This window comes from Truncatella angustata (assembly GCF_020726525.1).
Source record: "Truncatella angustata strain MPI-SDFR-AT-0073 chromosome Unknown BKA67scaffold_1, whole genome shotgun sequence".
Taxonomy (NCBI): domain Eukaryota; kingdom Fungi; phylum Ascomycota; class Sordariomycetes; order Amphisphaeriales; family Sporocadaceae; genus Truncatella; species Truncatella angustata.
In genome coordinates this window covers 1,294,895-1,309,416 of record NW_025763381.1, presented here as the reverse complement: position 1 = coordinate 1,309,416, position 14,522 = coordinate 1,294,895, and the positions used below count along the sequence as shown (strand labels likewise).

The 14,522-nt window shown below is 49.7% G+C and overlaps 4 protein-coding genes across 4 annotated transcripts; 2 read left to right on the top strand and 2 right to left on the bottom strand.

Annotated features, from left to right (window-relative positions):
* Positions 1-458: 458 nt before the first annotated feature.
* Positions 459-3,262, bottom strand: BKA67DRAFT_652526 (uncharacterized protein; the record flags this gene model as incomplete). The annotated part of the gene is made up of 3 exons (XM_046106182.1): positions 459-471; positions 527-2,983; positions 3,144-3,262. The coding sequence occupies 3 exons, from the start codon at positions 3,260-3,262 to the stop codon at positions 459-461; spliced, it is 2,589 nt and encodes an 862-aa protein (XP_045963415.1).
* Positions 3,263-5,162: 1,900 nt separating this feature from the next.
* BKA67DRAFT_544026 (Metallo-dependent phosphatase-like protein) lies at positions 5,163-7,028 on the top strand. The gene is made up of 2 exons (XM_046101235.1): positions 5,163-5,550; positions 5,616-7,028. Exons 1-2 carry the CDS (start codon positions 5,535-5,537, stop codon positions 6,557-6,559), a joined length of 960 nt encoding a protein of 319 aa, XP_045963414.1. The 5' UTR covers positions 5,163-5,534; the 3' UTR covers positions 6,560-7,028.
* A 438-nt stretch (positions 7,029-7,466) lies between these two features.
* Positions 7,467-9,782, bottom strand: BKA67DRAFT_9612 (immunoglobulin E-set). The gene is made up of 4 exons (XM_046109568.1): positions 9,403-9,782; positions 7,779-8,101; positions 7,674-7,722; positions 7,467-7,619 (listed from the first exon to the last, which is right to left on the bottom strand). Exons 1-4 carry the CDS (start codon positions 9,494-9,496, stop codon positions 7,489-7,491), a joined length of 597 nt encoding a protein of 198 aa, XP_045963413.1. The 5' UTR covers positions 9,497-9,782; the 3' UTR covers positions 7,467-7,488.
* Positions 9,783-11,353: 1,571 nt separating this feature from the next.
* Positions 11,354-12,703, top strand: BKA67DRAFT_652522 (transcription regulator HTH, apses-type DNA-binding domain-containing protein; the record flags this gene model as incomplete). The annotated part of the gene is made up of 3 exons (XM_046106181.1): positions 11,354-11,414; positions 11,469-12,612; positions 12,670-12,703. 3 exons carry the CDS (start codon positions 11,354-11,356, stop codon positions 12,701-12,703), a joined length of 1,239 nt encoding a protein of 412 aa, XP_045963412.1.
* Between the last annotated feature and the right edge of the window lie 1,819 nt (positions 12,704-14,522).

Below are 14,522 nucleotides of genomic sequence, written 5' to 3'. Positions count from 1 at the left end.
GCCGCACGGTACATCAGCTCGACGATCCGTGCCTATAATGCAGGATGTGGGAGGTGCTTGGTCCAAGCACTAGTGACCAAGCATACCAAACACAGTAACGCCGACCCATGGTTACCCGCGTCGTTGAGGCGTTGCAGTATACAAATAGAAACTCGAAAATACCTCTGTCCATGAGAAGTGTGTTTCGCACCTCGCGAGACTTGCCAATAACTTCAGGATTCCAACAATAACCACGAAAAACGCCAAACTACCTTTTCGTTCCCATGTGAATACCAATGCTACGATTCGAGAATTCAGTTGGGTGAACTGAGATCCAGTCTGGAGCAGGCATCTATCTATGATGCTGTGTGCGAGGACTTTCTCGGCTGTGCAGCGAATAGTTTGACTAAATCGCCAGATCATGTCTAAATGAAATAGTGTTTCAGATGTGCGGATCCATATATTCCAGGCAAATAACTTTACCACCGACGACTAGAAGCATATTAGTATCGAACAGGGTGATAGACTGGGCCGGTGATTGACATACTCGTAAACTGAGTGCACCTTCTTACGCTGTTTGCGTTTGTGAGTAGTATCTTCTTGTTGACGCTTGAGAGAGTCCGTATCAGAATCATCACCATCAGCACCTATAAGGCCCAAAAGCTCCGCCTCGATCCTTGTCAAAGGTGAACCAAGGTCACTAGCTTGAGAAATGTTCCCAAGAGATGATCGTCGACTTGCAAGCCCATCACGGCTTACAGGGCGGCCACCAGAATTAGAAGCTTGGGAACCCCGCCGGGGAGGCATCTCAACAAAAACATTCTGCGAAGCACCCCGATCTTCGGTATGATTGACCTGTTCTTTGCTAGATATTACACGGTCGTTATCAGAGGTAGCACCTGAGCATAACCGGTCGATATGGGATTGCAAGTCATCGAGTAGGGGCTTTGGCGAAGCTGACCTGCGCTGGTAACTGTCAGAGGGTTCGAAATGTTCATGAGGTCTCGGACTCAGCGAGGGATGGCCCCAGCCAGTATAGTGAGGGCTGCGAGAATGACCTCCGGAATGTAGTGGAGCGCCCGGTCTATCAAACTTGGAATGGCCATCGTCGTAGTTGCGCGACTGATCCAATATCGGCTGGTGCCTTCCGTGATCGTCAACGTAAACTGGGTCACTACGGGACCATTGTGATGAGTCATCTTTCGGAGGCAAGGGCAATATGGGCCAAGCGCGGGCATCTACCACCGACACTGGTGTATCACTTATTTCACCAGGCTCGGGTGACGCCTGCCTCGGCGGTTGCTCAAAAAGCTCCGGATACTGTAAGTGATATCCAAGGTTTCTCGAGTTCGCGGCTTCATGTCCGCTTATTGTGTCAACACGTTCTTCCCACTTTCTTTTCCTCTGGAAGGGGCCTGAATATCGCTGGTCTTTATCTCCACGGTTGTTGAATCTCTGGCTGCGACCCTGGTCTCTGCCGTGATTCTGCGCATGCGTATGACGACCACGCTTATCATGTCGGATCCCTTGACCCTTTTGGATCGATCTTAGGTACACACCTAAGTTATGAATATTGACATCTCCAGGGGGTAGGAATGCGGGATGGTTGCGATACTTGTTCCATTGATTCGTATCCCTCACGCTCAATGCAAAATCATCGAGATTCGCCGAGGTGATATATTTTGATTTGACGCCCTTGACGTCGAATGCAGGGGGTAACATGATTTGCTCAGAATACTCGCCAGGCAAAGGTTCCGCGATTGGATCAGCCTGATGTTGAACAGAACGTTCGGCAAATGCCACCTCCAACTCCCGTAGGAATCCCTTGTCGGATCGAATATCGTCATCATCCTCTGAGGATGTCTCATTTCTCGTTTCCGATGTTGTTGCGACGTTGTCCGTTACATCAGGCTTTTCTTCAGGCCCTGCTACCTCGTGAGACAGCTCAATTTCTACCGGAACCACGACATCTTCCACTTCAGAGGGTCGAGATGGTTCTTCTGGTTTCCGAGGCAATGCAACAGCTGATGCTGGCGTAGCTTGCTTAGGCGTGGTATGTGCCGAGCTATTCAGCGTCAGAGCGGGCTTCTGACTTCCGCTTCTGTTGCTCATCTCACTGCCAGGCCGACTGTGGGAACGAAAAGGCTCGCGATCACGAGTTGTCCTTTCACCATAGGGTCTGTCATGTTTCCGACGATCGAATCTTCCCCGACCACCTTGCCGACCTCGATCATCATGCCATCGTTCATCTCGCGAGTGGTCTCTAGGGGGTCTACGCTGGTCACTTCCGTATTCATTGCGCCGATCTTCCCTACGGTCATTCCATTGATCTCTCGCGTAGCGATCGTGCGAGCGGTCTCTCCGGTGGTTCTCAAAGGGTGGGTATTCGGACCTGTGTGTATCATGATTAAAAGTGGCGGGAGGTGGAGCATACCCGGAGTAATTCGGAGGAGGGATGGTTGAATGCTGTCTAAAATCTGGCGGCTGAAACCCAGGAGGTGGTGCAGCCAGGGGTCCAGGTGCGCCGGGACTCGGTCCGTATCCATACGGTAATGGCGGAGGGTGGACCGGAGGTTGACCATATTGATGTGGATACCCTTGATCGGGGTATAGTGGAGGACCAGTAATGAATGGCGGTAGAGGGTTGCCGGGCGGTCCATATGGCTGATACGGCGGTTGTGTGAATGAGGGAACGCTATGAGGTTGCGGTGGACCATAATGGCCATAATGCGGTTGCGATGGAGGATGCCATGACGCATATTGACCGTGGTAGGGAGGAGGCGCCGGACCGGGGGGGTATGGCTGTTGTGCAGGAAAAGGATAATGCTGCCCAGGTGGTACAGGTGGGTAAGATTGCCCTGGGGGTGCAGCTGGGTAATGATTTGGTGTAAAATTAGAAGGAGGCTGAGAATATCGCGTCACGATGGGGCCTTTGTGTCGCTTATTCGGATGTTCAGCATCGCGACTGCCACTTGCTTGACGCGCTCTTGAAGCTTCGAGACCACTGAAATAAACGTAAGCGTTGAAAAAGGGGTTTTTATTTTTAATTCCCCAGGGGGGGGGGTTTGAAAAAGAGAAAGAGCTCCATCTGTGGATGTGTGCTTCTGGGCAGTATTGCCAAATGGGGAGAACATGTAAATCGACCGTTGGACACAATTACTTACGCAGGAACTGCTCGAGTAGGCTCAGGACAGGCCGTGAATATGTGACCACGCATACCACAGTTGTAGCATGGTGGTGGCTCACTATAAGCCGAATGGTGGCCAGGGGCTACATCAGCCATTATGAAAAGGTTTCGGGTCAACGAGGCACCGGCAGGTACAGTAGTATAGAAGTGGTGTCCACCTAGTCTTCCCAGTCATTACCGTAAGAAAGGCAATGACAATGCTAGAGACACCCCAATGATATATTGCATGAAGATTTTGCGATGCATATGACAGGCATTAACTATAAGACCTTATTAGCAAATTGCGTAGGATATATACGAAAAGCGGCGACTTGTGAAATTTACGCAAATCAAGGGAGATAAAGAATAATGAAGACGGCTCTCGCAACGGTGGCATGTTCAATGCGCTGTAGTTTTGAATAAGGGCAGTCCATAGCACAATATTGAACCACAGAAGTGAGGCGGGAGACTTAATGATGGCTGTCTGATATCCTATACGAACCGAACGTCCAGACATCTCGCAAAATTGAACAACTATCAGCAGCAGTTGCTCCTGTAGCGTTGTGTTTTTGGGGAAGAGCGTGTCAGGACCATGTGCATTTCTCCCGGAGATGGCAACAGCATGCAACAAATGTATTGAAGGAACGCGTTTGTATAATGAAATGGAAAGTGCAATATGTGACTTTGCACAAGCCATATGACATGGCACATTGTTGTTATGGCCGTCATTGTGTGCGACTTGGCCACAAATCTGGCGTTGGGGAGAGCCAGGAACGTAGCGTAGCAACAAGGAAAGTGAGCGAAGAGGAAGGAGATAGAGCTGTGACTTACATGTTCAAGATATACTAGAAGGAAGGATCGCCAGATGAGAAGGCCCACAAGACCAATCTCTCAATCACGACAGCAACGTGACCACAACCCCCCTTCACCGCACTATCAGCGACTTGATAGCAGCGCGTTTAGACAAACATCAATAATCGCGGGCTACCAGACCTTCAGCAGCCGTATTGCCATGTTCGATGGTCCCGTTGCAGTCGCACTTCACGTGAGGCTGATGGATACGTTGGGTCATGAGGGAACGTAAGATTCGAGGTTGGGGGGCGCTGGAGCGCTGGACCCATCTCGCGCGGACGTGGGCGGCTGAAAACCGACCGGTTAAACGCCGGTAGATTCGGATGAGAGCAAAGTCCATATCAGATCAGGCCAGCAGTTCTCGTCTTGCGTAGACATTCGCGTCATCCTAATGCAAGTCGTGAGGGCAAGTCATTATGCACTACCATGGTTTGGTCTTTGTCAGGTCTTATCAAGAAAAGAAGTAAAACAGTCTACATTGATCTCTAGAGCATTGACGCAACTGTGAGCGGCGAGAGATGCACAAGACAAGACATGTTGAGAAACAGAGATATTCCATCTTTATAGTACTGTATAAAACGCACGTCGGGGAGCACCCCTGTGTTTAAACCAAGACATACAAAGAAGACTTGAAGGAAATGGCCAGCAGCGTAGTATCTGAGGACTGTGAAGACGGCCGTGAAAGGAAACAGAATGTGTTATGGACGCGTCTTGTGACCAAGACTTGAACCTTCGAGAATCCCAATGCGATTTGTATAATCAGCAGCAGAAGAACGGCTGTTGAGTAGTGGAATTGACGGCACAACAGACAGTTTATGATATCTGGGCCAATTTCAGGCGGCTGTACAGAGCTGCAAGGGGGATGGTATCTATACCGAGGTCAATGTTCACTTGAACGTGACCATGCCAGTAGAAGGAGAAAACACAACAATATAGGGACAAAGACGCGGCGATGGACCGCAGAGATACGAGCTTGAATGGTGAATTAACTAAGTAGAATGGGTGAGGAGAAGATCTGTCGTCGAGAGAGGTTCGTGCCTACCGGAGATATCAAGCTGGATTTACAGTTCGATTTCGGGGTACCGGGTGGGGGATGATCCGAGCGCCTCTCTTTCACCACAATCGCCAACTACAGTATGTAGCTGGGTGGCTCCCCAGCTCCAGTCATCAATCGACTCACCAAAGCGCCAATCGACACCTCATGGGCGTGAGCGTATCATCCGGCGCCCCAACACCCATCATCGTGATCAGCGCTTGGATTGGATTGGATTGCAAGAGAGAGCTGGATTGGTAATTCGCCTCGCGCCCCCCGTCCGTTCTCCTTCTTCCACTTGCGTCGACTTCACCGTTGCCCATTTGGACCTCATGTAGAACGACGACAGACCCCCCGACGATCATGTTTGCGTATTCCACCACGGCACCACACTCCGACGACAATATAGCTTTCGCCAGGAGCAGAAGGAAGCCGGCTTCGTTCTACACACGAAACCCCGTGCCTTGAACATACTGAGCCAGACAAGGCTGAATCGCAATCAAGATGCCTGGGCTACCGGGTGCGTTCATGGAGCAATCCTCCTCTTCTCATTTCGTGCACGTGGCTGACGATCGCGTGTGATAGCATCTGTCGACCTGGACGAATGCATATCCCGACTCTACAAGAAGGAGCTCCTCGCCGAGTCCGTCATCGAGGCGATATGCGCCAAGACGAAAGAACTGCTCATGCGCGAATCCAACGTGGTGCACGTCCAAGCGCCCGTGACCGTTGTGGGTGACATTCATGGACAGTTCTACGACCTCATTGAGATATTCAAGATTGGCGGTTGGTGCCCAGACACGAACTACCTCTTCCTGGGCGACTATGTGGATCGAGGAATGTTCAGCGTAGAGACTATCAGCCTTCTCGTGTGCCTGAAGCTGCGATATCCCAACAGGGTACATCTGATCAGGGGCAACCACGAAAGCAGAGGCGTCACGCAGAGTTATGGCTTCTATACCGAATGCAGTAGGAAATATGGGAATGCGAACGTTTGGCACTACTTTACCGACATGTTCGATTTTCTGACACTGAGCGTGGTCATCAACGACCAGATATTCTGCGTCCACGGTGGACTCAGTCCCAGTATACACAGCATCGACCAAATCAAGATTATTGACCGTTTCCGAGAAATTCCACACGAAGGACCCATGGCGGATCTGGTGTGGTCAGATCCAGACCCGGAGAGAGACGAGTTCTCACTTTCGCCAAGAGGAGCAGGCTATACATTCGGCGCCAAAGTGGTCAAGAAGTTCCTCGCAGTCAACGGCATGTCACATATTCTGCGCGCGCATCAACTGTGTCAAGAAGGCTTCCAGGTGCTGTACGATGATCACTTGAGCACCGTCTGGAGCGCCCCGAATTACTGCTACAGGTGCGGTAATATGGCTAGTGTGCTCGAGGTTGGCGACACCGGAGAGCGGTTCTTCAATGTCTTTGCGGCAGCCCCCGAAAATGATCAGGTCAAGGACCTGCAGCCAGGAGGAGACAAGTTAGATGGTAACGCACTTCCGGACTATTTCTTGTAGACAACGGTCAGAAGAGAAGTTGTGGGATTGAGGGCTCAGCGGAACTGAGCAGAAACCCAAAATCTATGCCACTGTACTGGCATCTGCAAAATCACGTTCTTTTTTTTTTGCCCTGTTATGTATCATAGCTAATGGTTCGACGCGTCACGAAATCGTACCTAGAAATGAATGGAAATACCCAGTTGTTTTTGCGCACCAGATTCTACGTCGACATCTCAACGGCCCGGGTTGGCAATGGACTTCGGTGAAGTTCGATAGTAAGAATGAATAAAATTTTCGTCTCAGCGACTCTGGGCTGGGTTGGGAAACAAAATTTTGGAAACAAGGAAAGAAAACAAAACCCCTATAATATATCCATCTCTGCCTTCAGAGAAAATCGAACTCACCGCGTATCAGAGGAAGCGATCTGGAATTAAATGCGCTGCCACTGTTGCAAAGATAAAATCAACTGTTCCGAATGGTGAACGAATGTTGTAGCTATACTACATGACACTATGAACTTATAGTGATATGGGTATCTTTGTCACATACTTCTCATCTTGCTGCAGCGCGCCTAATTTCAAGCCAGAGAAATTTTGATCCGGTATTTAATTTTCAGTCCTGCGTAGTAGGTCTATGCTGTTCAGATCCGCAAGAGATCTGGTAGCTCTGAAGGTTCTCCAAAAGCAAGGGGAAGTGGTGTACTTATTGTTCCTGCGATCACCAGGCCAGGCCAACTCCGCTTTTCCTCGTATCTCGAATGTGAGCTGTCTAGCCAGTCACGAAAGTCTAGTCTCCAATGCAAACGCGTCCTTTTTCCTCCACGCCATAGTCCAGTTGTCATCATCGCTCCATATGTTCGCTTTTTCCAAAGTAGCACAACCGAGCAATACGGTTACACATTGAGGTCTTCAATAGCTACGCGTAGATATAGTCGAAAAGCAAGTCGTCTACCAGTCCTTAGCAATGTCGAAGGACCACTCGAATTGCAAGTGTGTCTTCTTGTCATCATCAATAAACGTGGAGATTGCGTTGTAGTGACCACGGGCAAGCATGCCAGAAGGAGCCTCTTCCTCTTGGACTGTCGTACTGTTAGGGTCTGTGAAACATATGTGACATAAAGGACAGTACTCACAGCGCTTGGTGTAGATGGTTTGCTTATCTGTGTTGGGAGCGTAGCTACCCTGTTCCGAGAGTTAGTGGTCGGTGAGCCAGATGTGAGTAAAAGGTCAAAACTTACCAGCATCTCAGAATCCTTGCTGACCTTGATGCCCTTTCGCTTGACGATCTGCACGTACTGAAGGCCACTGAGGATCTCGTGCTGAACCTTGAACTCGGCGACCATGGTGAACTTTGAGCCCTCCTTGATCTTGAAGGGCTTGTCCTTCAGTGTGGTCTCACTGCCAGGTGCCGCGAGATCGATGGTGACGGGCTCCCGTCCAGGCGACTCCATGGACAGCTTCTTAATAATGCAGACACGCTTGTCGTTAGGATCGGATAAGTCTTTTCCGCCACCCAGTCCGAGCGACTCCTTGTAGCGTTGTAGCGACTCATCGTTGGAATCTGTGCGAGACTTCTGGTTAGTTTTGAGAAACGGTGCCACATGGCAAAAGTGCAATGCGATGATTCCCTGGGTGCGTGGGTGAGGGCTGGGATCATCTGCAGAGTTCGAAAGGACAGTCACCTCGCTCCACACTAGAGGAGAGAGGCGGGATGGAGGAGTAGTGGCCTCGATGCTGACCGAATAGCCTACATCTTGGCTGTAGAGATGCAAATCCACGTCTTGGTCCAGGTCATTTGTTTCTGTGCCTTGTTCCTCCTCCCCCATGATGGGATCCGAGGCAAGCAAAAGCGAGAGCCTTTGAAACAGCCTCCCAGTCATCTCGAGGTTTCAACAGTCCGATTGTTTGCTCGCGATTGTGGTAGCGGGTGGCGTTGCTGAATCAAACACATCTTGGTTTCACTTGACACATTGAGTCCTCCAAGCCAACTGCAGCAGTGCAAGCCCGCTCGTCGAACCTCCCATGTTGGTTGATTGAGTTGTGTGTTGTGATAGACCGTAGAGCTGATCTTTTCCGGCTGTGCAAGCCCGCTTATCGAATCTCCCACATTGATTGTGTTGTTTGTTACAATTGTTTGGCGATGATTTCTTTATCTTTGTTTTGTGACTTTGCGAGCCTGCCAATCGAATTTTCTTTATTGGTTGTGTTGTGTGTTGTGCGTTGTGATTATTCGTCGAGCTGATTTGACGGGCTGTGCGAACCAACACATAGAAGCCTCAGGAAAATCCTCAGTGGCCACATGCCGCCATGAGAGTGGACTCAAAGACCTCCATCGGAACATGCATCGAGGCCTGAGGCACAGAAATGGGTTGCCTGATCGCTCAGACCTTTGTGCAAGTATAGCACAACTACCACTAAATTGTGGATATCATATTCTCTGGCTTCACGGCCATCATTGAGGCCTTTAACATCGTCACCAGGCCAAGCCTCCTTTGTCTCGACTGCATATTGATGGCTGACCTCCTCATATGCCAAACTCAGATGAACGGTTGAGCCTACAGGCATGTGATATAGGTAACATGTTTTGACTGACAGGACTCTTCCATCAAAAGCTGTGCAGAAGGCCTGATATGTCATTGTCGGCCGGTATATGGACCACCATATAGTGGCCCATGTACCAATTTTGACGTCGACGGTACGGCCCGTCCAACATAGGAACACCACAGCAGATGATCCACCTCCCCATCCACAAGACAATGACGAGTAGGAGTCAAAGCAAAGGGTAGAGGTTTAAAGTTCGCGCAAGATGCGGCAACGATTCAAAGACATGCATTAGAGTCCAAAAAGAAAATAGTTACTTACCCATGTTCTGGTACTCAGCCAAACTCTGTTTGGGCTGCGAGAGCTTGTAGCCCTGAGTCTCCTCAGGCAAGTGATCCTCCTCGTGAGAAGCCATGTCGACGGATTGTATTGGTGATTCAAGTATCAATTGAAGAGAAAATCGTTCGTAAAGACAACGGCTGAGAATTAACGACCAACTTGAGAAGAATGGAAAGACATCACGAAGAGGGGCAGATTGGCGGTGATGAACCCTTTGGACGTTGGGTCAGACCAAGTGGGGCGCTTGCTGAGGGGCAGTTTGAAGTCGCCCTGAAGTGATCGTGCTGCAAAGGCGGACAAAGCTCTGATTCATGCATACATGCGACCTGAAAGAATGTGACATATCCAAGGCGTGCAAACGGGCAAATGAGTGGCGGCATTGGTGAATACGTTGAAGCTATAGATATACTGGACTTTGCTTGACTTAGTATCGTGCAGCGTTTTCCTCTGAACGCAATATACATCATTAAATATGTCTATCACGGCGTTCAATTGCCAACACACAAGGTGTATAATAATCTACTTGTAGCAAGCTGAGATTCATAATGAATGATGAAATGGCTCCACCTGCTTCATATACTGTCAGGACAGTAAAGATTTCGGGTCAGTATCTTGGACTCGGCACTTCCGGCTAATCGCAGCGTTGCAATGGTGATTCTTTCCACAATCATGCCAGACAAAATGGAAATGACTGCTACCCTCGGCGATTCGATATCCCATTTGGCTTCAAATGGGAGTAAAGAGGTGACAGGAATTTTTGAAAAAAAAAAATTTCCCCCTTCTCATTTGAATCACCAAGTGGCGGCGTAAGAAAAACATGCTCGTGATTGAAAGGTACATTTTTCTATTTCCCGACGATAGTAACGATAAATAAAGGTATTCATACTCCGTTCAAGTCCGTACCCCCAACGCGTTGCCTTTTGGGTATGTATCCTAGAAGGGCGCGCTAGTCCAGTATGAAATAATACTATGTGCGTGCTATCAAATGACTAAACCTCGCGGGCCCATGTCGAGGAAATTGTAAATTCATCAGTATTTCCTCAGTATTTCCTCACAGCGGTTGGAGCGGTCCAGAGACGTCAAGTTAACGCGCAGTGTTGCTACTTTCGTGTGCCCACCAAACGACGCTCTCACAATATGAGTTCAGCGTGATCGGATGTCCTCTCGTTCCTGAGAAGTAGAATTAATGCGCCCAGACGGCGCCAGGGTCCTCGACATGCCTCAGCATTTTCGAGAAGACATGCCATCCAATTTAGGAACAACCATGCCGATTTGAGCGTGCCTCAGGGAAGTGGATGCTGAGAATAGGAAATGATTGGCTGTAAGGTAGTTTAATTGGACCCCGGATTGCCCGTGGGCCCGTGCGAAGTGTAGTTTCTCCATGTCCTCATCACACCCCATCAGCTCCTGCCGTACCATCCTTTCTCTCCTCTGCCTCTCCGCGACGACCCTTTGCGCCAGCTTGTCGAACAGCTATCCAATTGATTTATCCTTTGGAGGCTCTCGTCGGTTTTTCTTCGCATCGTTCATCCATCCATCACACATTTCAAGGGCTCATACGTCTCGGAGCACCTACAGTACACCATTTTCAATTTCAATGTAAGTCAAACGGATCCATACAAGTGTTGAAGGCTTTAAGCTGGTGTGGCCCGAGCGCGTTCAAGCTCGCCCTTATCCCTACCCGTTCCCTACCCTTTCCCTCCCGTCGCGACTTTGTCACGAACATTCACACTGACCCACGTTACGCCTCGCGTCTTGAATTTCCCATTATATGCGCCTTCCCAACTAACTCGCCCTTTGCAGCCTCAAATCTTCTCTACATCTTTTAATAGCAACGCCGCCATCCCTTCGCGCAACCAGGTTCTCGTTTGCGCTGTCGGCCGCGAAATACAAACCCTCGTCGCACAGTTTCCCATCTTGAAAACTCGTCACAATGGTCGACCGACACCTCCCCGAAAAGCACAACCCGCTCATGGTTGATGACATCCCGGCTTGTACTTGACCACCGCTGTCCGTCCTACCTGATCTTGTACTTACAAACCTTGCAGACCACGAGCTCGTTGCGCGCAGACGCCTTGGACAGACTCAGCTTACCGCTAAGATGGTCGCAGCCGGTGCTGCTGGCGAGGTCGATCCCTCATCACTGGGTGTCTTCGACTATGCTCATCTGCGCGCCCCCCTCCCCAAAGGCATCCAGTCCGGTATCTTCAAGTCGTCGCCCAACTCGTATTTCCTCATGCGCCGTAGCCAGGATGGCTACGTTTCCGCGACTGGTATGTTCAAGGCTACCTTTCCATACGCCGAGGCTGCCGAAGAGGAGACCGAGAGAAAGTACATCAAGTCTCTCGAGACTACTAGTCACGAGGAGACGGCTGGAAACGTCTGGATCCCCCCGAATGAGGCTTTGAAGCTGGCCGAAGAATACAGGGTCGGCGCTTGGATTAGCGCGTTACTCGACCCTGCCGAGATTTCAGTCACGAATGCGCCCGATAGTCCACCGAAGCGAATTCAGGCTCCTCCCAAGTATGATCTCCTCAAATCGAGCCAGCTCAGCCTGGCGCCTCCTACCCCCTCCTCCGTTGCTCGAAGCACTCGTGGCCGCCGTTCTGCTAGTCCGGCCAAGGCGCGGCCAATTGCAAGCCCAAGAAAGCGAGCAACAAAGGTCCGAGCTACACAACAGACAGTGTCTGAGACACCTTCCGTGAAGGAAGAGAGCGAACCCCCCGTCAACGGTGTTCTAGGAAGCGAGTCAGAGTCTACCATCCCTACTGTGGAGGTTGACATCAGTGAAATCACCAAAGAGCCCGCAGTCGTTTTTTCCCCTGCAGAAGAGGAACAGAAGGTTCAAGTCAAGGTGGACCAAGAAGTCAAGGTATTCCAGGGTGTAGAGACAACGAACACCAAAGTGGAACTCGAATTGCCTGTAGGCGGCCAACCCCCTACCGCCGAGGAAACTGCCCAGATGATCGCACAGGCCAAGGAGTTGGTCGAGTCAGCCGCTGCTGAAGTTGGTGCAGCATCCACAGAGACCAAAAGCAAGCGCAAGGCCGAAGATATCGCTGTAGGCGACGAAGAAGGCGAGAGTCGGGCCTTGGAACCTCGGGCCAAGAAGGTGAAGACAGAGGTCGAACTGAGGAAAGAGCGCGTGAGGAACCGAGCACTGGTTGGCCTAAGTGCCACTCTTGCAGTGGGGTGAGTACTTGGAGGTTCCCAATCATCACTGGATCAAATATACTGACTCGATGATAGCGCACTTATTCCTTACATCATGGGCGTATTCTGAAATGCCACTGTACTACTTGAACAGTTGGCGCGGAGGAACAAAATCCGGTGTCGTCGGCATGTGGACGCTTTTGCCTCGATTATTTGAGGCATTATTTCATTTGTTCTTGTCACATACCCCATACTTACCAATGGTTGAAGCAAATCAACTACGGGAGATTCAGTTGTTTTGGCGTTGGTTGGCTATACTAGAAAGCCGTCTTTGGCATCCATGTACACAAATATTTGATATCGTTTAGTCCGCTAGTCCTGCGGATCTTTGGAGCTCGGCTTGAGGTAGCTTCGGGACGAAGAATGAATTCGATCATTACAAGAAGCTTGAATCCAAGAACAGCGCGATGCTTGACCTTGTCGAGATCGGTCGTTAGTTTTGAGCAAGCACGATATACCCAATCTTTGTCTCTTTCCAGGGTCAAGTTTATTGTATGGTGAGTCGTGGTCACGATCGATTTACATCGCTACGCAGAGATGCGGGTTGTCAAGACATTATATCCATCAGGCATGCCAAGCTTGCATGGATGTAAGAAATATGTAGCGAGTCCAGGCCCTACATCTATGTAGGATAGTGGTGGCAACTAACTAAGGTTAGTCCTTCCGCAGGATCCCTGTGGCACTAGCAAATGGCATTACTAGGTGACTCGATCCAAGGTAGCGAACAATGATATTACTTAACGCTTGAGCCTATTCTACTGGCAGTTATATAAGGCTATATTCGCCATTTCAATCCCGTTTTCGTTTGCACTCTATCAACAAATAACAGTCTTTATTGGTGGCATGCTGGAGAGAGGCACAAGGTGGTTGGTGAGTTGTCTTCAGCTTTGCAAGATATCTGTTGGAAGCCATGCTGCACAGCAAATGTAGAAAGCAATCACAACCATTTCCCTCACCATCCACCATGGTTCTCGAAAACCTCATTGCAATAAGTCGTATCTCGATGGTCGCGGTATTAGCTCTGGGTGGGGGCATGTCTACAAACGCTATACCGATGATCTTGTGAATCCAGTCTAACGACGGACGGCAGAGAAGTACGTCCACCTCAGTCTCGGGTGAAATACCACGTTCTGTACTGCGAGTGGGTATTTTTGTCATAATCGAGGGTTTTCTCTTATTCCAAACTGCCTCGCCACGTTTCAGTCGCCCTATTTCAGTCAGGAAGACCTATCAACATAGCAAAGACGCGTAGGCAAGCTTAGCATTGTGAGACTGGGAGCTGCCGTCGTGGAGTGCCCCTGCTTATGTGTTACAAATATACGAAAATTGTCAACCGGTCAACAAGACGCGTATCCGCTCGACATTGATCTACAGCCCAGTAAGTTCTAGCAGCGACTATTGGGACTGCTATTTTGACATGTCCGGCTAAGGGAACACCAAGATTTTTGACAATGAGTTTCGTAATTGGCTGCATTTTGGTCGGTGAATGGAGGAGGATGAACGATGCAAGAGAACAGACATCCATATGGAAGATTTCTGTTCCTAAATTCTTAGTTATTAATGCCGTGTACTTGTTGGATGAGATCCTTGAACGTATTCGAGCACATTGGAGGGATACGTTGGTGTTCCATCAGACCGCCGTGCCTGAAAAGTATAAAGCCAGTGAGACGCCCATGTTTCAAACGCCATTATCGATTGTACAACTGAAGCACTGCTAGAGGTGAAAATATCCCACTATATACAGCATTGATTTGACGATTTCGAGAACTTGCGTAGCCTTTTGCAAAGTGAGCCCCACCAAAACAGAACGCATTCGGAGCTTTGCGCCGTTCCCGCATGCGCGGCGTGTCGTCCGTTTCGTAGCAAAATTATTCCTACTTTACCTGGAT

Bases quoted from the DNA above. Each gene is read 5' to 3' on its own strand.
- BKA67DRAFT_9612 (XM_046109568.1), bottom strand. From the start codon at position 9,496: ATGGCTTCTCACGAGGAGGATCACTTGCCTGAGGAGACTCAGGGCTAC. The intron at 8,102-9,402 runs GTAAGTAACTAT...AGTCTCGCACAG, and splicing joins GGCTGAGTACCAGAACATGG to ATTCCAACGATGAGTCGCTA. The intron at 7,723-7,778 runs GTAAGTTTTGAC...CTCTCGGAACAG, and splicing joins GCAAGGATTCTGAGATGCTG to GGTAGCTACGCTCCCAACAC.